This window comes from Tympanuchus pallidicinctus, unplaced genomic scaffold (genome assembly GCF_026119805.1).
Source record: "Tympanuchus pallidicinctus isolate F22 unplaced genomic scaffold, pur_lepc_1.0 scaffold18, whole genome shotgun sequence".
Classification (NCBI taxonomy): domain Eukaryota; kingdom Metazoa; phylum Chordata; class Aves; order Galliformes; family Phasianidae; genus Tympanuchus; species Tympanuchus pallidicinctus.
Genome location: NW_026294699.1, coordinates 6,435,053 through 6,457,335, shown reverse-complemented (window position 1 = coordinate 6,457,335; position 22,283 = coordinate 6,435,053). Strand labels below are relative to the sequence as shown.

The 22,283-nt window shown below is 43.1% G+C and overlaps 2 protein-coding genes across 3 annotated transcripts in view; both read left to right on the top strand.

Annotated features, from left to right (window-relative positions):
- OTOA (otoancorin) overlaps nt 1-5,072 on the top strand; it is a 36,072-nt gene extending 31,000 nt beyond the window's left edge. For both annotated transcript variants that reach the window (XM_052680498.1, XM_052680497.1), the window contains 4 exons: nt 360-457; nt 2,226-2,418; nt 3,505-3,595; nt 4,175-5,072. In XM_052680498.1, coding sequence (XP_052536458.1) covers nt 360-457; nt 2,226-2,418; nt 3,505-3,581 — 368 coding nt within the window. In that variant the 3' untranslated portion in view covers nt 3,582-3,595; nt 4,175-5,072. The remainder of the gene's footprint in view (nt 1-359; nt 458-2,225; nt 2,419-3,504; nt 3,596-4,174) is intronic.
- Nucleotides 5,073-10,737: 5,665 nt separating this feature from the next.
- KDELR2 (KDEL endoplasmic reticulum protein retention receptor 2) lies at nt 10,738-22,237 on the top strand. Its single transcript, XM_052680342.1, has 5 exons — nt 10,738-10,941; nt 16,485-16,585; nt 18,887-19,045; nt 20,016-20,268; nt 21,015-22,237. Exons 1-5 carry the CDS (start codon nt 10,851-10,853, stop codon nt 21,047-21,049), a joined length of 639 nt encoding a protein of 212 aa, XP_052536302.1. The 5' UTR covers nt 10,738-10,850; the 3' UTR covers nt 21,050-22,237.
- The last annotated feature ends 46 nt before the right edge of the window (nt 22,238-22,283 follow it).

Here is a 22,283-nt window from a genome sequence, read left to right as displayed (position 1 = left end):
GCACTTTTTTTAAAGCCTTCCAATGATTTCAGTTAATGCTCCCTAAGTCTTCCTGTCTTAGAGGAGACTATGAAGAAACATTCTCTAATGACACTGCTTATGACTTCATAGATTTTTCTCAGATCTCCCCTCAGCTGTCTCTTTTACAACCACAAGAGTTATTTAGTGGTTCTTCAGTTAGAGTGCGCTCCATACCAGTGGCTAAGGACTTATGATGTTTGAACACAGTGTAAGAAACAACAAGATTAAGAACCAGTATTCCTCAATGAAACATATGGAAGAAATACATTTATTAGATATTTTGCACAAGTGTTACCCTAAAAGTCAATCTAATAAAAAAAACTGTATTGTCTTTGCAGGTGGTTTGAATGAGGATGAATTAAAAGCTTTTGATAAAAACCTGATGCCATATTTCCAGCCAATAGCAGTAAGAAGTATACCTGCTGAAATTTTCCAAGTAAGAGCTTTGTTAGTGAAGAAGTAATTGAATTTTTATTGTTTTAACTCTGGTATAAATAAACTGCAGCACTGGTTTGGGGTTTCAGTAAGAATTTTTTCTATGGTTTGATAGACAGTCAGAAATCTAAAACATTAACTTTAAACTGTGTTATCTGTACTTGGGATGAGCATAAAACATGTTAAGCAAGCTTTGTTTTTTCCTCAGAATGCGAATCAGAGAAAAAGCAAAGACCTGGGGTCAGAAAGCACAGAAGGGACTCTTTCTTTTCACACTGTATTCAAATCTGAGTTTTCTTCTCTGTTTATTAGCATTTGTAGAGATGCTATCACAACTACAGATTTCTGTGCTGACTTAAGTAAGAGCCTTTTTATTATCCTGAAATCTGGCAACATTTCCCTGTGTTAGCTCTGAGGAACAGATTGTACAAGCAGATACAGATCAGAAAGGAATTACATCTAATTACAACCATTCTGAATGTGGACCAGAAATTAGAATGTGGATCTCGAGGTCATTGGCCCAGACTTTATTTGACTCAGTGACAAGATTAATGTTCTGCCTAGTCTGGTCTCTTTCAGATGCTCAGTCAAATGATGTATTTATGGCCAGATGAGCTAAACAGACAGTTAACTGTGTCAGGATCCATAAATGAGAATAACTCCCTGAACAGTTACTGTTTTGCACAGTACCACTGACAGTTTAGATAAGCTTGAGATGCTCTTTGCCAAACTGTCTGTCTGGAAAACAGGCGAAGGTGAAGGTCTATGGCACCCTCTAGAATTTCTTGCGAAGTGAGTGGGAATGATGATAAAAAATGTGCTTAAAAAACAACAGGGTTCTTCCCAGAACATTTTGCTGTATTTGAAAGACTCAAAGCAGAATTTGTTTACATAGCTTTTATGCTATTGTAGAGCTACATACATTATTCAGGTTTTGATTTTTGAAAAACTACATTGTATAATGGACCTTAATTTAGTTTAAAAGTGGCTCATCTCAGCGTTTCTGGATGACAGACATTTACATGAGTTTATGAGGTTTAAAGGAGCATATCGTTTGCTAGACAATGAAAAATGGGTGTGCTCTGACCTACCTGGAAGGGGAAAATATAATCCCTTGTAAAGTAGAACCTGGATGCAGAACTGTTGCTGCAGAGATGGCATGTTGTGCAGGAGGGCTGCAATTCTTGGGGCTGCAGATTGTTAGCTGGAATCGAAGCAATCCAGCATGGCCAATGCATGGCAGGTTAATTTCCGTGTAACATAATTACTACAACATTATAATTTCCATATTCATTTTTAAATACAAACTTGTACGTCCAAACTTGGAGGATTTGCAGTCTAAAAAAGGAAACAATCATGAGATTAAAACATATTATTTTTCAACTCACTGCTTTCCCTACTGATACCTCCAATCAAGGGTTAAATATAGATGAAGAGAGGTTGCTTGGGAGCAGGTATAAGAGGAAATACACGAAAACACAAGATGAGGCACAGTGTCATTTGTCTTTGCACAAGTCAGAAAAGTGACTGGACAATGAAACTCCTTTTACATATTGAAGCGGTGTCCAATCAAGTGTTATCAAAGAAAGCTTCTCAAGCTGTTACAGCCGAGCAGCAAATGCCCAGTGAAATAAATTAACAAAGAGCTCTTTCTAAGCTTTATTGAGTTTTTTCCTGTAGAAATACAATGTTGAAGGCCCTTTCTCCTCATTCCTTACCTGTCTGTAAGTGGAGGTCTAAATGATTTTTTCTGGCTTTTTCACTCCCAGGCATTGTCACCAAAACAAATAGCAAACCTGGGCCCTGAAAACGCTGCTATGGTTACAGAATCACAGCGTGAGCATCTGAGTGCATCACAGCTCCAGAGCCTTCAGCTGGCACTGGATGGAGCCAGGACCAACAGCCCCGAGGCACCCACCACGGCTTGCATACCGCTGTCGAGGCGACCCCCAGCTCCAGGTGGTGAGTACAGCCACTTCCCACTTCTGCTTGGAGGGGAGGGTGCTGGTGCACCAGAGCAATGTGCATCTCAGCACCCATCAGGATCACACCCATATTGTGAGGGAGAGCTAGAGTGAATTCTGTAATCAGCTTTAACTCCTACCACCAATCATGTGCCTGACCAAGAGGAATTACAAGGATGCTACTGGATTTACCCACAGCATAATGAAAGAAAACTGTCAGCTGGCTAGTGGATGACACTGTGCTAAGCACTAGCTTGTGTAAAACAGGCTGAAACAGAGAGCTTTCCCCAGTCCTTCTTTCCCATGTTCTTTGCCTTAAAAGTTTAGAGCAGGGCTCTGGTTGGCTGAGCTGCAAATGGGAAAGGAAGTGGCACTGGGGTGGATCAGCACCTTTATCCAAACTGGACCTAGGGCCCTGCTTTCCCCCTGCTGTTCTCATCCTGTTTGGAAAGAAAGCCTAGGCTCCAGTGGTTTAACTTACTACTTCTTCGTATTACAAACCATACTGGAGACAAGTTATGCTGGTGAGTATATATGGATGTTTTGCAGTTAGTGATAGTTCACATACAGTCAAGCCAGTGTTGAGAGATTATCACTATCAGACAGCAAATATTATTCCTTCCACTGCTACAAGCAAGAGATAAGATGTTGAACAAAAAAGAGGAATGCTGAGGCGCTAAAAGAGGACTGAATTGCTACCATGCCCTTGCTGAAATTAAAGCAGATCTTACTGGAAGCAGCTGACCTGTGCTGTCAGCCCACATCTCTCGTGCACGTGGCACAATTTTCCTGTAGATATGCCACAGGGGAGGAGTTTCCTGGGCAAAGATCACCTGAGTTCTTGAGTTTCTCATTCATTATTCTTGCTATACCTATTATTCCATACTACCCCTATGAAATGTTTCTCTTTGGAGCCATGCATGGAAGTTGACCGTTCCAAATGTTGTCATCTTTTGAGCTGCTAAATATAAATAGGAGGCCTGAAATGTTGTAATTTGCTACACCTCTTCAGGCTGGCTTAGGTAGGATAGCACTAGTCTGAAGTATGTTGTGAAAGTAAAGCATGAAGCATTCTGCTTTTCAGGTGCTCCCTGTCTGAGCAGCTTCAGCATCTGGTTGTGTGCTTTGTTCACACTTGCACGTGCCTTTCTGAATCCATGAGTGTTAAGCTTATGGTAAGTTATGTTTTCAGTTGGAGGGATCTTTATAAGAGAGACTTATATCACATGTAACAGTAATGGCTTAGCAGTAACATGGGAGGGTGAAGGACTGAGACCCCCTTTCTGCTTTGAAAATGGAGGTAGCAATTTCTGAATAACTTATTTGTATTGCAGAGGTGTCTTGTAACTCTTAGCCAATCTCAGACTCTAATCAAGAGTAAAGCACCTTATCTTATCTTTACTATAAGGCCAGCCTTAACAAAAGTATATTTAAAATTCCATGTAACACCAATCAATTTGTCCAGTTTTTTAGAGCATGTTGTTGGTATTAATCTGTATTTTGCTTGTTCCAGTCCACTGATAAGATTGTATTCCACAAGTGCTGTGATAACCTCTAGGTGAATGAATGTTGCCATTGAATTTTATTGAATTTCATAATTTTAACAGAATAAGATTTAACAAGAGCACTGATGGGATTAAGGTAAAAATGCTAGTTAAGCAAACCAAATGCTCTAGTATTCCACTCAGTGTTTAAGGCTGCAAATCAAGGTATGTCAAAAAATACAATATTTTTCTTTGCTTTTTGATTTTTAGTGTTCTGGAGATTGTGAAAAGGAGGTGCTGAAGATCTGCAGCTTAGCACAAAGAGCAGAATGAAGAGGCGCTCAGATGCCTGAGTGCAACCTGGTTAATTTCTTAAAAGCAACACCTTCATCTGGCATCATGATGTGAAGTATCTCCTTTGCTTTACCATTAACAAGTAAGATGGAATCCCTCCAAATACTTCAGAACAAATTTCAAAATTGCAAATGTCTTATATGTGTCATGAGAAAGTTACTGGAAGATAACCGTATATGTTAGAGAGGAGCCTGAATGACACAGAGGATGAGCAGCTGATGTATTTTATCCCAGTCCTTTTTATTCTGGTTTATTTGGTCATGCTATTTCAATCCATCTGTTGCATTTTGTTCCTATAGTTTGTAGCCTCAGGACAGAGGCTCTTTCTGTGTGGCAAATTAGAAGCCACGCTAAAAGCTACTGCTGTTGCAATAAAATAATTTCATTTCTGGGACAGTAGTTTAAATCCTGCTCAGCTAAGAAGTAGTCCTGTGATCTTATTTAAGCATTTTTAATAAATGTATTCCCCACAGCTGCATGTATACAACACAGGATTGTTACCACAGAGGGCAGTGCAATACTGTTTGTATTTGATGGGACAAAATGCACCATGGAAAGCTTATTATTTTCATCACAAGATGACCCTCCAGTTTGGTCAGGGTTGAAGGATACAGCTAGAAACTATAGGAGAAAACTGTTCACTGGGACTATGTACTACTAGGACTGTCAATCCAGCACTTTCCACAAGGTTTGTAATAATTTATCATAACTATGAATCACATATAGTTGTATGTCTAATGCCTTTCATGTCAGATAGAAGTATTTTAAACTATGGAAAAACAGATAAATTAAAAATTCGCTGCATGTAAATATACATCGTTGTGTTCATCAGCGTGGTTTTATGCCAAGAATTCATGGTACCATCTTCCATTTTGCCATTGCAAAAGTCCTTATTCTGGAATTGAAGAAAGGCATTGATCACTCTTAAAAGTTCAGCTTCTCCATTTAGGGCTGTCTTTCAGACTTTTATTTGAATTTCATTATGGCAAACATCAAATCTAGCTTCTCTGCACTGAAAGCAGATTTGAAAAGTTGCTACAGCTGGGGAAGTGATAAGAATAAGGCAGGAGAGAAGCAGCTGCAGCTTCTTGCTGGGGAAGGGTGAGCTTTTGCTGTTGCTGGGAGTAACAGCTCCCACCACAGGCGCAGGTGGTCTGTAACTCCTGCAGCAGCAACAGGAGCCAACCTGATTTTCAAGACTGTTATTGGCAAAGGAAGCAGTGAGAGCATTGCCATTTTTCACCCCTTCTTGTTCCATCTTCCCCTTTAGCAATCTGCTGCTTTAGGAACTGCCTTTGCCTATCTCTAACCCTAGAAAATGTGACATGATGTTGAACAGTACCACATGCATTGCATTTATGAGCAAAGAACTACTATTGCTGCAAGTTGCCTTGCAACTTTAGCACTAATGATAAAATATCAGCATTTTCCCCACTGCATTTCCTTTTCTGCATGTAAACAATAGATTGTGGCCTTTCCTTAAATAGAAATAAATCCCAGCAAATACATGCAAACACCCACTAAAGCAAAAAACGCTTTGATGGATCAAACGCATTATACTTATCTGTATTCTCATCTTAAAACGTCCTGCCTCACTGAAATGTGAAAGCACTAAAAGGTTGTTTGGTTTCCATAAATTACTTGGCTTGAATTTTGTGTACGCTTCTATGAAGATGAGGGAGAAATACTGTCATAGTCAAGAAGAGACAGCATTTCCAGTTCACTGTGAAGATATGTGACTGCCCCATACCAAGTGCTTCAAAAATCCATATGAGCTGAAAATACTCTTCTGTCAACATACCTGGGAGTGATTCTGTCTGCAGTTATGTGAGTCAAGAGTTGAGCTTTTAATTGGAGCAGGAACGAGCTCTTTGTTTTGTGCCATCTGTGCCGTAATTTCTTTCAAGCACAAGCGCTTTGGAATAGCTGAACTCCTTGCCTGTCTCAGGATCATCACCACCCAGTTTGTTTTCCCGTAACACAGCTTTCAGTCCCATCCTGTTTGACTGGGATCTTGTTAGAAGTCCCATTCTATCTCCCCATCTTGAAACAGATGTGGCCATGCCTTCCACGTGTGCCAGCTGAAATGTGTGGGGATATGGGAGAGATCCCCCACTCAAAGAACTCTTGTTTCACAACTCAGGAATAAGCAAGGAATTAACCATTACTTGGAGTGAGTCACATGAGTAGATAATTCCATAGCACTGATCACAGGGCATGTGCTGGTATTTTGGCTCTTACCATGTTGTCGTTGTTGTAAATGATAATTTGAAGAGTCATAACTCATTCAACTGAAGTACCTCAATTCCCTTATGATCAGCCCAAATAACCTTTTCCCTCAAAAACCCTGATATTCTAAGCTGAAATGCAAGTGTAAGCAATGAAATCTCTTTATCTCAGTGAAAATGTTTTGGTAACTATGTGGTTTCTTTGTTTTTTAGGAAGACTGTAGATACGTGGGCCTTATATCTCAACAGAGCTAAGAATCTTATTTTACTCCCTTCTGGTCCTTGATTAGTAAGATACTCACTCCTGTGTCATATGATGTAACACATCCACATGGACTGCTTAATCCATTACTGTTGAGGTCAGGGCTCTGTCTTCCCTCCCTAGTACAACAGGAAGGAGACTGGGTAGAAAAGACAAGTCTGCAAAGAATACACACAAACTTTAATGAAAATTAAATTTCTCTTACCCCCAGAAATCTGAAATCATTCCTCGGAAAGAATATTTTGTGCATTGTTATACAGTGTGTTTTAAAAAGGCCAAACTTTTCAAACAAATTACTATACCGTTCAAGTATTTCTTTTCATATATTTTGGTAAAGTGTTTGGTCCATTATGAGACTATATCTAATCAGTTCCTAAACAGAGAAATTAGGACACTAGTTCAAATACTCTGACAGTCCTTGTCTCTTCTAGGACCTGGAGCAGTTCTTTACCAGACAATATTTTTGTCAAAATTAACATCTTGTTTATTCTACCCACAAGTACACAGTCTGGAAATGCATTACATTTTTTTCTGCTCAGAGTACCAATCAGCCAGTGCCCATCTGTCTGTTCCTGCCCTTTGCTGTTCAGCATCATTCTGCTTTTCTGGTCTGGATTAATAAGGATTTTCTTGCCCTCATGATACAAGAACACATGTCACGCTCAGATTTTGCAATTCAAGTGACTGTACATTGCAGTTCTAAGTGGAGAAATTATGATCAGTGGATTTCTTGCTTTGCTGGCAGTAGGTAACATTTATTTTCTAAAATTTTAGCTGGTATTAATTACTCTAATAAATATATAATAGCATCTCACTTAAGATCTGAAATCTTCTCTTTGGAGGACGAAAAGAAGAGACAACCAGAAATCCAGAAAGAGGAGAAATACGACAATTAGAGAATGGTGTTTTCTTCTGGTAATCTTTTATCCAAGAAGTGTTAACCACTGTATAAAAAGGAACTGTACAAATAGGCATTGCTATAGTCAAAATCATCTGTTGGTTTAATGCAGAAGATAGAGCCCTGGGTTATGTCTAACCAGAGCCTGACATGTTTTGAATTTAATCAGGTGTCAGAAAACAGCTCAGACCACAAAAAAGCTCTGGATATATCCTGTATGAACTGAGAAAATAATTATTTATTCTCAACAGTATCATTGATGCCATTGCTTTTGAAAGAGGCGAATCATTTATGTAATTGCTTCCATAACTTGCGTTAATCAGAGGTTTTTCTGTGCAATAAACACATTCCACTTTTTCAGGAGAGACACCCTCTTTTCAGTCTCTCTAAAATGATCATTAAGATTATGCAATTTATTTCTGTGCTGGGCCCTTTTCAAAGATGAGAAGGTCATTGTTTTGACTTATATTCAGGAAGAGATCCATGGAAGAATGTAGCATATATTTAAACTACAGGAGAATATGCGGGATAATGTGATGGCTATCAGTGTCTGAGGCAGTGTCCATTGAAATCCATGGACAGCTTCACTGGCATTCCGTTCCTGAGACCATCAAGAAAAGGTGCTGAAGAAGCCTTTCAGCTGGCTATGAAATGTGCAGTCAGTCTACTAACTGCCAGTGCCCAGGACAGCATATTTATACCAGGTAATATTTCACGCTCTATTATGTCTTTCTGAGGGAAGATACATCTATGATTGAAGTGTTTTTAATTCTTCAAACCAGAACAGAGTGAAGGTGCGATGCTGTACAGCCTCTTTCTTTCATGAGACATTGATTTCAGGCAGTATGAACTTCAGTGCCTTGCTGTATCCTATGACAATCTTTATCCACTTCTGCAGTGCCCTTTGCATCACCTGAGTACCCAGAGCTCTGACACCAACGTCCCTTTGAGAAGCACAGGTTCTCCAGTAGAGTATCAGATGTGCTTCTCACCTTCCACTTTTTTCATTGACAAGGCAAGTGAAATGTCAGAAGCCTGGGGCTTCAGTTGAGGGCTGAAGAAAGGTGAGAATAATTTCAAGTGCCAGAGAAAGCTGAGCTTGCCTGGGGGGGGATGGCAAGCCTGTTCCATGCTGCCAGGGAGTTCTGCTTCCTGTCAGCTGCAGGGAGATGTCAGGGACAGCGTGACTTCCTTTTGCAGCTCCTCAGTTGCTGGAACTAGAAAGTGAAGAGGTATGCCAGGTCTGCAGACACGGTGACAACATGTCTCTTGTTTGAGAGTAGTTTCTGATCCAGAGCTGAGGCTGAAATGTATAGGGCCTTCTCTTCATGGGGAGTGGAAAAGACCTGTTAACTTTTACATTTTCGTTTCAAATGCTTGTAGCTTTTCTTTTAGTTACTCTGGAAGCAGTAATATGCTATCTTGAATGCCCTGAACAACTGAAGAGCTTGTCAGAGGAAAGAAAGTAAAATGAGTTAGCTTATTATTGATTCAAGTTTATCATGGCTTTACCCATTTGGTAATACTGTCAAAAGGAGAGGTTTGTAGACTTTTCAAAGAAACAGAAAAAACAAACCTGTGAAGAGGGGAGTGAAAGCAAACTAGAAAATAAAAAAATACATATCTAAGAAGCTCAAATAGAAAAAGAAACCCCAACAAAACATTCGGAGAAGAATTAAAACTAAGCAAGTATTTTTCCCAATTCTTTAAGGGTCTTTCTCATATTTGCCCTTTTTTCAGCTAACTGCAGTCTCTGGTACAATAAGGGGGCTGTTATATTAGCCCTGTGGGCAAAGCTTGTGGCCAGACTGGTCCTGGCTGTGGCCTGCCTCACACTGCCAACACAGGGAGCTGTGTCCTCAGGTCAGTGCAGCATAGCGGTGCTGCTAGCTCTGGTGGGAAGCTGCAGCCCTGGAAGTTTTGTGCAGTCTTTACACAGCGTGGTTCTGTAAAAATATACAGGGTCTGTAGTAATGGTCTTAGCTTTCTTTGTTATTCTGATTTTGATACAGACACCGCTGTAGTATTTTCAGAGGAGATCCTTCTTTGGGCTGGATGCTTGATGGCAATATTCTCCTTCAGCAGGCTGAACGCGAGCCAGCAGTGTGCCCACGTGGCCAAGAAGGCCAAAGGCATCCTGGCTTGTATCAGAAATAATATGGCCAGTAGGAGCAGGAGGTTTATCGTCCTTCTGTACTTAGTGACAGTGAGGGTGCGCCTCGAGTGCTGTGTTCAGTTTTGGGCCCCTCACTACAAGACACTGATAGAATGTGTTCAGAGAAGGACAGTGGAGCTGTAAAGGATCTGGAAAACAAATCTTACAGGGAGTGGCTAAGGGAATCAGGATCGTTTGTTCTGGAGGAGGCTCAGGGGAGACCTTATGGCTCTCTATAACTCCCTGAAGAGAGGCTGTGGTGAGGTGGGTGCCAGCCTCTGCTTCCAGGTAACAGTGATAGGACAAGGAACACCAGGGGAGGTTGAGGTTGGTTATTAGGAAAAATTGCTTCTTGGAGAGGTCAGGCAGTGGCATAGGCTGTACAGAAAGTGGTTCACTGACCCTAGAGGTGTTCAAGAACTGTGGAGATGCGGCACTGAAGTCAGTGGCATGGTGGGGTGGCGTTGGTGATCTTAGAGGTCTTCTGCAACCTGAGCGATGCTGTGATTCAAGGACGCAGGTCTGTAAAGATGCTGACTCGTAAAACCCTAGTGTGCAAGGAACAATTCCTGTTTGTCTTTTCTTTTTGGAGGATTTGTAAGCACTCCTGGGCTGCTCAGCATGAACCAGGCCCATCACTGTTTTCACATAACAATTGCTATCAAATGTCAGCCGCAGTGTCTGAGTGCCACATTACACGGCCTCTTCCTTCTCCCACTCATAGTGCTGCTGGGCGCGCAGGCCCATTCCCCCACTAAGGAAGAATCTCGAATCTATTCGTCTAAAGGGCACCTGAGGAACGCGGAGCGAAAGCGAGGCCCGCAGCCGGGGCGGCCGTAGCGCGGCCTCCCGGCACGGCTGGCACCGCCTCAGCGCTAACGGCCGCGGGCGGACGCGGGGCGGGGCCGGCGGGGCCGCTCCCTCCGCTTCCCAGCGTGCACCGGGCGCGGTGGCTGTCTGGCCACGTCCCCGGGCCACGTCGCTCGGTGCCCGCTGAGCTTGCGCCATCTTCGCTCCCCGGCTCCGGGCTGCTCCTCCGTTCCGTCGCCATGAACATCTTTCGCCTCACCGGGGACTTGTCCCACCTGGCGGCCATCATCATCCTGCTGCTCAAGATATGGAAGAGCCGCTCCTGCGCTGGTGCGTGCGGGAGGCCGCCGGGCGGGCCGGGGGAGCGCGGCGGGGCCGGGCCGGGCCGAGTCGAGGGCTGGGCGCCGTGGCCGCCTCCTCGCTGCAGGCCGGGGCCGGGAGGGGCCGGGGCTCAGCTCCGCCACGCTGCAGGGGCCGCTCCTTCCTCGAGGAAGGGCGGCGGGGCCGGGGCTGCTTGGGGCCCGGGAGGCGGCGGGGTGCGCTGGCGCCCGCCTCCTGCGGCCCCGAAGGCCCCGGGCCGCCCGCTGAGGGTGGGCTGAGGGGAGCGGCGTGTTCCCCACGTCTGCGGAGGCACCCGCGGGAGCTGCGGTTTCCCTGCGGGCCCGGCGCCCGCAGCTCTTCGTTCGAATCCCCGAGCGGCGCTGTTTCGACCGCCCCCCCCACAGGGACCTCCTTCTTTATGTAAGGGCCCTGCCGGCGCCGAATGAATGGGGAGCCGGGCCGGGGCGACTGCTGCCGGGCCCGGGCTGCCCTCAGCAGGAGCCGGAGCACGTTCCGTCCATTCCCGAGGCGCGGCCGTGCTGCTGTGCGTGCAGAGCCGAGCGGCGCTCCCGCGGGCTGCAACGCTGCGACGAGCTGACTCGCAGTTCGCACATCTTGAAGTTTCTCTGTTCCGGGATTCGTGCAGGGCGAGCCGGCGCGCTCACCCCTTTGTTTTCCTGCAGTAAGAATAACGTGGCCACCCGTACCGCTGGCGGGTCCGTTCGAGCTGCTGCTGCAGAGCTGGGAGGGAAAGCCTGGGCGCTGCGGCGCTCCGTGCTGCCGGCCTGCTGTGACGTGGCAGCGGGAAGGAGCGGCGGGCAGCCCGATGTGTCTGGTGCTGGCAGGGCTGCGATTGCTCCTCAGTCGGTGGGTATTTGTGAGGGATGGGTTTGGGCTGCAGCCCAAGAGAAATGAGAGTGGAGAAATGAAATCTCCGCTACCTTACAGGTAAGAGGGAGCATGGATTCTCTGCTTCCGAATCAGGTCACTTATTGCTAACCGCTTGATAGCGCAAAAGAAAAATCACGGTAGATGAACAGCTTTGGTTTATAGCAGTATTTTTTTGTGTGTGATTTCTAACAACAAAATACATCGAGTAAATGACTGTACCGTTTAAATAAGGTGCTGTCAGAGGATGTCACTTTTGAGGCCAAGGAGCCCAAGAGGTCTTTCCTGATGATCCTTTCTGACAGGAGAGCATCTGGCCTCCAGCCCTAATATGGTGTTCTGTCTTCTGTCACACATAAGAAATGCTGTCAGAGTTGCAACCAACCAAGGGTTAATGAGCTGGGAAGTAATATCTTATAGACTGAAGTAGGGAAATGAGGAGTTCTGGTGCAAGGCTAAAATTGGAGTAGTAGTTCAGCTAGGAGACTCGTAAGTGACCTTTGGACGTGAGGTAATTTTCACAGTCTAGTACAGCGTAACCCAGTCCCACTTTTCTGTTCAAAAGGTGCTCTGACATTGTTTTTCTTGGGTCAGTTATGGCTGAGGATTGCTGTTGGTAGAGATTTGTTAGTAAGGAAGAGGAATCCTACTTGTCACGGTTTTGGTATTGTTTTCTCCAGCATAGAGAAGCAGATGGGCAAATATTTTGTGTGGCCCTCAGCTCTCCCGTCTTCTGACATAGCTGTATGCCTGCACTCATTAAGCTGAAACAGTGATTCATTCACCTTCCTCAGCTGAATGCTGAAATGTGGATTTGTTTGTGTGAGATTGTTGCTTCGTGTGTTCTAGTTCTGCCTGAATTCTTAGGAGTAATCCAGATCCATTTCTCTTCTGCGGCATTAGCACTGGGGAGCTGATGAGCTGGCTGGAAGGAGAGCAGTGCCTTGGAAGAGCCTGGGTTTTGCTTTGGGGCTGCTACCTGTGGAAGCTTCTGGTTGTCAGCTGTCATTTCTGTGAATAAAGGCATTATAAATATATTTACCCAGAACGTGTTTGTAAAGTCCACAACAGCGACCCCTAAATGGTTGCCAGTTGGTGTTCGGTTCGGGCTAGCTGCCACTGTTAGAGGGCTTTCTGTGATTCAGATGTGTGGTCAGTTGAACAGTTCATAAATTAAATAAAATTACACCTTGGGGGTATTGGTGACTGAGGAGACTGAGCAGACCAGCAGGTGCTTTAACCGTGCATTTCCCTGGCAGTAGGAGCTTAAAAAATAAACTGAGGCCTCTAAGTGATTGCTAACTCGTAGGCTGTGATCCATGAAGAGCTACCAGCCGCATGGTGCCGGCTCTGCGTCTCGCTGCATCTGTGTGAGCCTGCAGCCTTTGTTAGGCAGAGCTGGAGGCCTGTGAGAGCAGCTGGAGCCAGGCGGCCCGCACAGCACGCTGCTTTCTGGGGGAGGGAGACGCTGCTCCTGCTTCCTTTGGAGCAGGGCTGTGCCGTGAAGCTCCCTGCATCGTCAGTGTTAGACAGAGTTATCTCTTTATTTTTCCTAATTCGGTCAGTACGCTAAACAGATAACGAGGCAAAAGCAAATCAAGTTGTGATTTCACAGTTGGCAGGGTGACAGCTTTTTGCATGACTGCTTGTTTGAGCTTTTGCATCGAGGAGTGGGGAAAACGTTCACCACTCCAACCAGCACCTCGGAAATAATTACTGGGAGCAGTGGAGAATGCTGCAGCTAACGTGTTATTGACTCTAGTGTTGTAATTAGGGAATTTGTGAGACTTGAAGAATAGTCTGCTTTCACACGTTGTCATGGTCAGACTGTATTTTCTAATTTGTTCCAAGTTAAATTAGATTGTTTGTGCTGTGAATTACTGCCTGGGAATTGATTTGCTTCTCTCAGTGTCATTTGTCAAGTGTTAAAGGTGACCTGCAGCAAATTATATGCTGAATCGTCTGGAAAAAAAGTAGTGCAGATAATGAATGTGTAATGCTTTTGCTGGGCCATGGAGCTGTCTCATAATTTCAAGTATCTGCTATGGACAGCACCATACATTAAGCTGAAGGTTTTATACAGTACTTTGCCATAGGCTGTTGCCAGTTTGTCTATGTTTTCTCAGAAAATACTGTTTTAAGTAGGTCTGGAATTTCATTTATCTTTCTGAAGGAAAGTTTTGCCTTTTGGTCAATAGAATTTGAGTTTAGAGATAGGTTGGTTAGTATTTCTTTAGCAGACCCAGAGGAGTTGTGGTTCTGTGGCTGATGCAAACTTCATGCTGAACTAACTGGCTTTTATGAAGTTCTTTAAAAAGGCTCTGAGGGCTCCATGACAAAAAGTTGGCCTTCCTTAGAAAAGCTTCAGCCCGTACCTTTCATGGCCGTGCAGTAGCCGAGTGCCCTGCAGTGCCTCCATAGCTGCCAGCCCCGCAGGAGCGAGCTGCGGTGGATGCTGCTGTGCTTTGGCCTGGCAGCAGGGCTGCTGGGGGCTTTTAGCCAAGCTTGGAAGCAGGAATTGAAGTTTTTCAGTGCGTGAAGATAAAATAAAAAGGAGAGGTGAAAATTTGAGCCCAAGGCTTTGGGAAAAGAGGGAATGGTAATGCATGTGGTTATTCCAGAACTAGGTAATGTTTGTGGAAATGAAAGGAGCAGGAGGAGAATGACAGTGTGGTTTGTGTGTCACAGCTGTCAGCCAGCAGTGTGCTGGTGTAGTGATAGTCTGGTCATCAGAGCCATCAGTGCGATGTTCACTCACGTCCTGCAGCTCTGCTCGTGGTGTGGATCTCAGCTGTGCTCATGGCACAGAGCTCAGCTCCCACCCAGCCCTCCTGCGCCATGCGGGCCTTTGGTCTGAACTCTGGACCTCGCCTGCTCTGCCCTACTTACCTTGGAAATCCATTCAGCCTTGGTTTTGTGGTGTGTTTCCAGAACTCCCGGCTATTCTCAAGATTCAAAAGTCTGTAATACCGAAAGCATTCGTAAAACCAGCAACTGCTTGGTTCTAGAGGGAGATGAGGCTGCACTTGTTGAGAGGGATTTGTCACATATATTCCATTATTGCATTTGTATTTACGTGACAACACACCTGGATCCAAACATACAGCAGTGGCCAGTAATAAATGTGTTTGAAACGCTGTGTATTGCTGTGTGTGGTCAGTAACTAAAAGAAAACACCATGTGAAATACCCTGATGTTGCACATGGTGATATGGCATGGGCTGGAGGCTGTGCACCCCAGGAGTGTGGGCCAGGCCTGTCCTGTCTGGGGGGCTGCTGCGAGCACTGCTGCGAGCACTGCTGCAGGCTGCTGCCTTGTTGGGGTTCAGAAATGTCAGATGAACTTCTGTCTTAACTTTGGAAAAGTTTGGTGGCTGTTTTTTGCTGCTGTTCTTTTTAACTAGGGCTTTTGTGTTGTTGCTTTCAGTCCCCACAATGAGTTTTTGGGGTCTTGCTGTTTGCTGTACTTATTGACCACTGGGGGCTATTGTGTAAACACCAGGTAAGGCTCACCTAACGTGGCTTATGGTGCAGGTACAGTGCTGCAATACCTTCCTAACTGTTACAGTTTCAGCCATTCCTGTACTTCATGTATAAATATCCAGTCCCTTCATTTGTGGCAGCTTAGTGTTTCTGAAGCATTAATCAAGGTGAAGCCATAGCGTGTCGCATGCTTTTTAGTTGTTTTGTGGCACTGTTAATAAAACCATTATCAGCAATATCACTGTATAAAGGCAAAAAGGATTTTCAGCCTTGCTTCATAACCTTCTCTAGAGAATGTTTTTCCGTCTTGTTTTCCTGAGCAATGTTTGTGTGCTTAGCTAAACAAATTAATCTATTTTCACCCTGGGTGACTGAAAACAAGAATAATTGGAATAGCAAGATAAAAGCTTGGTGGTTTTACATCAGTGTTAGGGAATGACGCTTCTCTTCAGTCTTCAGAAGCTTTTAGTGGTTGATGATGCAGAACTTTTGTGGGGTGTTCAGTCAGTCAGTGGTGCTGTGGTTGTCGCTGGCTGCAGAAACTTGAGTGGCCAAAGTACTGAGGCTGGCATCTGGGCTTTGGCCTGAAGCTGAAAGCTGCTTTGAAGAGGCTGTGTAGGTGGCTGTTACTTCAGCTCGTGATCCTTTTTAAATACTTTTATGTAGTTACATCTATTTTTGATTTTTTTTTTTTTTTTTTTCCTGCCATTTGGCCAGTTGAGATTCAGAATTGAATTACCTTGAGTCTTCACATCAGACAGTTCCTTTAAAGCCACACAACTGATGCTAGCACGCTTCCTGGTCATCTCTGGGTCTGTGGTACTTACATCATTCCAGGTAGAGATACCTCTTGGTAACACTGGGGGTTGAGCACTAGTGCAGCCTTGCTGTGTGGTGCCCAAGGATAATGCAGAACAAGCAGCTCATAGCTCCGGAGAAAATAGAGGCTGCTGTGAGTGACTTCTAAGTAGTGCTAGCAGCTTTTCCAGTACAGTAATGTGTAGGTAACTTACAGCTGAGCTGCTGAAGGAGGTGAACGTACAGTTCTGTTTGTACAGCTTTGCTCTGGAAACTCAGATTTTGTCTTAATTTTGTGATCAACTTGCATAGAAATAAGGGATATGTTCTTCCTCAGCCTTGGCATCAAGTGTTTTAAAATAATTATTTCCTTTATTGCTTTAGGTATTTCTGGGAAAAGCCAGCTTCTGTTTGCACTGGTCTTCACTACCCGCTATCTGGACCTCTTCACTTCATTCATTTCATTGTATAACACATCTATGAAGGTAGAGTATACTGGAAAGTCAGAAAAGCTGGTATTGCTGCATGCAGCATGCATAACTTTACGAAGTGAGGCATCTTTAAATGCCCACTGTGTAGTTGGGTAAACAGTGTTGAAAAATGGACTTGAAACTCTCTTTCTACACTCTGCATGCAGTTATTTTAAAACTTTGAGTGGGGACTGTGACATTTACAACAAATGCCTCTTTGGTTATTGAAAATAAAAGCCCTTGGCAAAAATGGTTTAAATAAATTGTATTTCTCATTTGAGACGTTAGAAAAGGCTAAAGAAAAATCTCTTTCTACAAGGGAAACTGGTATTCGAAGCGTGTAGCTAGAATTGCTGCTAACATTTTGTCAGAAGCTGATCAGAAGTTTTCAGGAGTTCACTTCAAGAATGTGGCTTCCATCTGATTTATACCCCTGTGCTTGTCAACTGAGCGTTAGTCAGCCCAGATTTGGTTTTGTTGGCTCTATTTCTGCAAATACTGATGCCCAGTACAAGAAAATAAAGCAGCAGACTGGAAGAGCACAGCTTGTTTGGCATTGGTGGCACCACAACAGACACTGTAATCCACTTCTTTTATTCTAGGATTTTTGTGATGCTTTTCAGTTTTAGTTTAGTTCAGTTTAGTTTAGAGGATAATGTAATTTTACCAGAAGGAAAGGCTAGATAGTTAATAATATGGATAATACTGAAGAATTAAGGGAACTTGCTTCAGAATTTCCTTCAGGTTTGGTTTTGTGTTTCTGTTTTCTTGTTGTTGCTTGTGTTGTTCTTTTTAAAGCAGTATTAATTAAACTGTAGGTATCAGCTTGAAATGTGCTTATCTGGAAGTAGTCATTGGATATATAAAAAGTATGAGTTTGTTCTGTGCTCTGGGAGTATAAGCAAGTTGGTACTAACTGCCTTTCTTCCTGACTTGCAGACTTCAGTTTTTGTGGTTTGTAGCATTACGTATCACACAGTTCATTTCTCATAGTACCTCTGAGTGTAGGCTGCAGTTCTTTTATTTTGGTGTCTCTGGAAACTTTGAGTGCCACAGAATATACTGTTCTTATTAAGTAACTTTCAGGGATGGGCTGGGGTTCACTGGCACTTCTTAGTGCCTTCTCTGACTGCACCAATTATCATTAGCCTACAGTTGGGGTAGGGATTCCTTAGATGTGGTATCCTGCCATAGAATCACAGAACATCCTAAGTTGGAAGGGACCCACAGGGATTGTTGTATCCAGATCCTCCCTCCACTCAGGACCCCCCAAAACCAAACCCCATGTCTGAAGTGTTGTCCAAACACTCCTGGAAGTCCAGCATCCTGGGGCTGTGAGAGCTGCCCTGGGGAGACTGTGCCACCTGCAAGCTATGATTTTACTGTTGTTTTGTTTGATTAAATCTGTTTCTTTTCCATTGTGAATGTCCTATACCAAATACAATTAGGTTTTTGGAACATTTTTCTTTATGGTGAAAATGAGGCAGATGCTAGACTGTCTAATGTATTGTACTAAATTGTCCTGGTGATGGCAGAGTGCCCTTCAGGAAGTGAGGTATTATCTCTGATTCTGGTTACTTACCTGTAAAATAAGGCTACTTACCTGTCCCATGGGGAATAAGTATAAAGTCTGCTGTGCTGTAACAATTAAAAATGGTGAGGTTTGTCATCAACTGAAATTGAAACTGAGTTCCTCTTCAGTGCTTCTGGCAGTCTTTTAGCTTTTGGTTTCATGGCCTGTTGGTTTCAGAGAACACTGGCTCTGCAGATGTAGGAGATGTTTAAAGCTGTAAATCAAATGAGCTGTTTTGTTTTATGTTACATAGCTGAGTTGAGGTGGGGCTTGATTCAGTACCTTTTTAATTGCCAGATGAGCCACCACACCCCTAAACTTTTTGAATTTAAAAAAAAAAGACCTCCCTGCTGTATGTATGCACACGTAGATACGTAGCTTCAGTGATGGAGCCGCTGCTGCCCTTGCAGTAGCAGAAGCAGTCTTCCTTTTCCAGTCGGTGCTGCAGTTGTTTCTACTCAAGGAATGAGCCCTGACAGGAAGAAACTTCTGACAGTCACTTCATCCAGAGGCAAGGTGACACTTTAAAACATCATTGGCTCATTGGTTTTAATTATTCCCTGCTGAGAAAAGCTGAATACCACCACGTAGCATGAAATTGCAATTGCAGAAGCATGTAAGCAAAAAATACAAACTGAAAAAGACAGCTTATTCCTCCTAGTACCTGGGAATAGCTTTGTTCAGTGGGTTTAATGTAATCCTGCAACCTTGTGGGTATTTCTTTTTCTTTCCTCACTCTTTAGCTTATCTACATTGCCTGCTCATATGCCACCGTGTACCTGATCTACATGAAATTTAAGGCCACCTATGATGGAAACCATGATACGTTCAGGGTGGAGTTTCTGATAGTTCCTGTTGGTGGACTCTCGTTTCTTGTCAATCATGACTTCTCTCCTCTGGAGGTGAGTTGGTTATGGGCAGGAGGTTGCACTTTATTTTCCAAGATCTGTAGTACATGACGGTGAATGTTTTTTAGCAGAATGAAAGATGCCTGTGTTTAGTAGGTCCAGGCCAATTCTGTAATGCATCTTTACCGTCTAGTTGTCACAGAGAACTTAAAGCACTTTGGGAGACTAATGTTATTGAGTATTTTATTAAGCAGAAAGCTGTCTTGACACTCAAATTCAAAAGAATCCCTCCTTTTGTTATGTTTGTTAAGGAAATAACCCAGAATGTGAGTCGTTGGTGCCCCCTGCTGAAACCAAAAGAAGTTTTAATACTTGTTACCTTTTGTAGAAACACAAGTAGCATAGAGTGTTAGAAGGGACTGTTATGTTTGAGATGCAGCTAGATGTTCTTCTGTCAGAAGGGGAATATGTACTACAGAGTTCAGGTCAGTGTTTACCCGGAATAGAGATATCTTTATATGCTCTTTTTAAGTGGACTGATCTTCTGATATTCATTGGAATTGCATGGTTTAACTAGCAAAAGAATTTGAGCAACATTTTGAGATATTGTTTTAAATTTTGTACTGCCTTAATTCATTCCTTAAACCAATCAATTGATTTAAAATTTTAGAAGAATGGGGAAGAAGAAGGACTTCATCTTCCACACAGCTTTTCAGAGCAGCAGCATTGTGAGCTGTATTTAATGGTGCTGCGTATCCTGAACTGATAGATGGGTAAACTTGTATCAGCAAGCTCCCCACATGTTGGGAGAGTGGTGTCTGAAGGCTTGTTACTTGTACCATTCCAGGGCTGATTAGGAAGGTTTAATTTATTTTTTTTACTGTATCAAGGGTAGTCAAAGTACTGTGCCTGTTCCCAGTAGAGTGATTTTGGTTGATAGGAATGAGAAGGCAGTTCGGATCCCTCCTGTGCTTCTGTTAACAGTGTGACAGTTGAATAATCTGTGTTGTTTTTTTCGTTCCAGATATTGTGGACTTTCTCCATCTACCTTGAATCTGTCGCCATTCTCCCCCAGCTCTTTATGATCAGCAAAACTGGGGAAGCGGAGACCATCACTACTCACTACCTTTTCTTCCTGGGTCTGTACCGTGCCTTGTACTTGGTCAACTGGATTTGGCGCTACTATTTTGAGGGATTTTTTGACCTCATCGCGGTTGTTGCTGGTGTGGTCCAGACTGTTCTTTACTGTGACTTCTTCTATTTGTACGTTACAAAAGGTGAGTAGTGTGATAACTTGCAGCTGCAGGTAACAAAATGTAGCACTATGCAGCTGCATATCCACTTCATAGACATTACTGCATAGTCATTAATTCTGTATGCAAGTTATTACTGTAATCTGTTTAGATTTATCAGGAACACATTCTACAAGTTCGGAGATAAATGTGTAACAGGCTGAATTTTATTGACAAATGTGAAAATAAGTATGACTAAATACAGGTTGCAGTTTTCTCTGTCAACAAGCATGATCCTCATACTTCTACTGACAAAGTACTTTTTGTGCAGGTGTTACACTTACAGACAACTTCCTACGGCATTTTAATACTGTTGGAGCCCAGAGGTGGTTGTATGTGTCTGCAGATGCTAAGCATAGAAGCAGTTGTTTCTGTTGGATCTTTTACTAATTCTGATGTCATTGGTATTCCAGCATCCATCGTATAGTCACAAAAATATGTAAATGTGGTGTTAGTCATTACTCTGAAAAACCGCAGTTATGGGATAGCATGTCCAGTGATGCTGGAAAGTGAGAATGCCAGGGTGCTGTGAGAGGGCAGGGCTGGAATTCTGACTTCATTGTTGTTTCGCTCATCTGTATTGAATAGAGAGGCAAGTTTGGGAGAACTAAGGGCAGTGTACCTGTTCTACCAAAGTGACCAGAAGGTTTTGGTTGCTCTGAAGTTCTAACAGTTGTGTTTCTTGGTCACATGTTTGTATTGCTAACTTTTTAATTTTTCCTTTCCTACAGTACTCAAGGGAAAGAAGCTCAGTTTGCCAGCGTAAGTGCCAAAAAACATCACCAGCATCTGTCCTTTTGGATGCTTGGACAGAACAATCCTTATCACAAGCAAAGGTGAAGATGCTTGAGACAGAAAGTCAGAAACACAGCTCTTTATAGTGCAGGTAGTCATCAGCGGCTCTGTAAGAACGGAGGAAAAACAACCAGCAGATTTCTGTTTGATGCATCTTGCCTTTATCTTTTTTATTACTATGTATAAAGATTTTTTACATAAAGAAACTTATACTGTATTAATAAATTCAGTGTATGGTTTCAATTGGAATAATTCCAAAAGTGAGATTTTTGTGAGATTGTTTATGACCAGGAAAAAAGTGCAAACTTTTTCTTAATTTTCAAGAATTTCTTTGAAATTACTGATTTTTTTTTTCTTTTTTTTTTTTTTTTTTTTCAGTGCACAAACATGTGCATCCTTGATGGATGGTAGTCATTTGTTCTTTCCCTTTGATTCAATTTTCATTCCACTATATTTATTTTTTCCAAAAGGTGAATATATGTCAACTTAAATCTAAAACCACCAATGTTTGATGTGATGTGCTGGTGCCCAATCCTTGTGCCATCTGCTGACGTGGAGTTCCTTGTTTAAAGTGTATGTTGGTGCCAGAAGGGGAGCAGTCACATTCTGTAGTTGTCCTCCTTCTAAAACAGGCTGATGGCAAGAGGGCAATAAGGAAATCTTGCGGCCGTGAGAAATTGGCCTTTCCTGTTTTGCCATGATGTTTGGGAAGGTAATCCCAACGATGATAGCACTTGGCAGTGCAGGTTGTGAAGACTGAGAGTTTTGGTTATGTTGCTTAGTGGCAAATGCTTGTAACTGTATTCTTTGTTCTGGAAAAGGAGGTAAAGTGGCCTGGAAGTACAGCCCTGCGACACCACTGCAGCTATAGAAATGGGAGGCTTGTAAGTTGTTGATTACAGTAATCTGTAGGTGATCATTTTTAAACAATATCTACATTTTCTTTTTAATGAGTGCTGTATAAGCAACATCCATGTTCAGCTTCAAGTGGTTTTTGATGTCACTTTTGGACAACTAATATTTTTTTAATAGACTTTCCAAAATCAGCAGCACCAGTTACCATTCTTTATCCTTTAAATGATTCCCTTTTTTTACTGAGCTGTTGCATGATTTATCCTGTGTTACCATCCTCAATAAACACTTTATGAAATGGTGAAAATGTTACTGTTATTATTCTTGAATTAACTTTTTCTGCTAGTGTGAAA

What these genes read in the sequence shown, in the direction of transcription:
- KDELR2 (XM_052680342.1), top strand. Translation starts at nt 10,851, where the DNA reads ATGAACATCTTTCGCCTCACCGGGGACTTGTCCCACCTGGCGGCCATC. An exon ending in GAAGAGCCGCTCCTGCGCTG is followed by an intron (nt 10,942 to 16,484) that starts GTGCGTGCGGGA and finishes TTATTGCTTTAG; the next exon opens with GTATTTCTGGGAAAAGCCAG. An exon ending in TGTATAACACATCTATGAAG is followed by an intron (nt 16,586 to 18,886) that starts GTAGAGTATACT and finishes CTCACTCTTTAG; the next exon opens with CTTATCTACATTGCCTGCTC.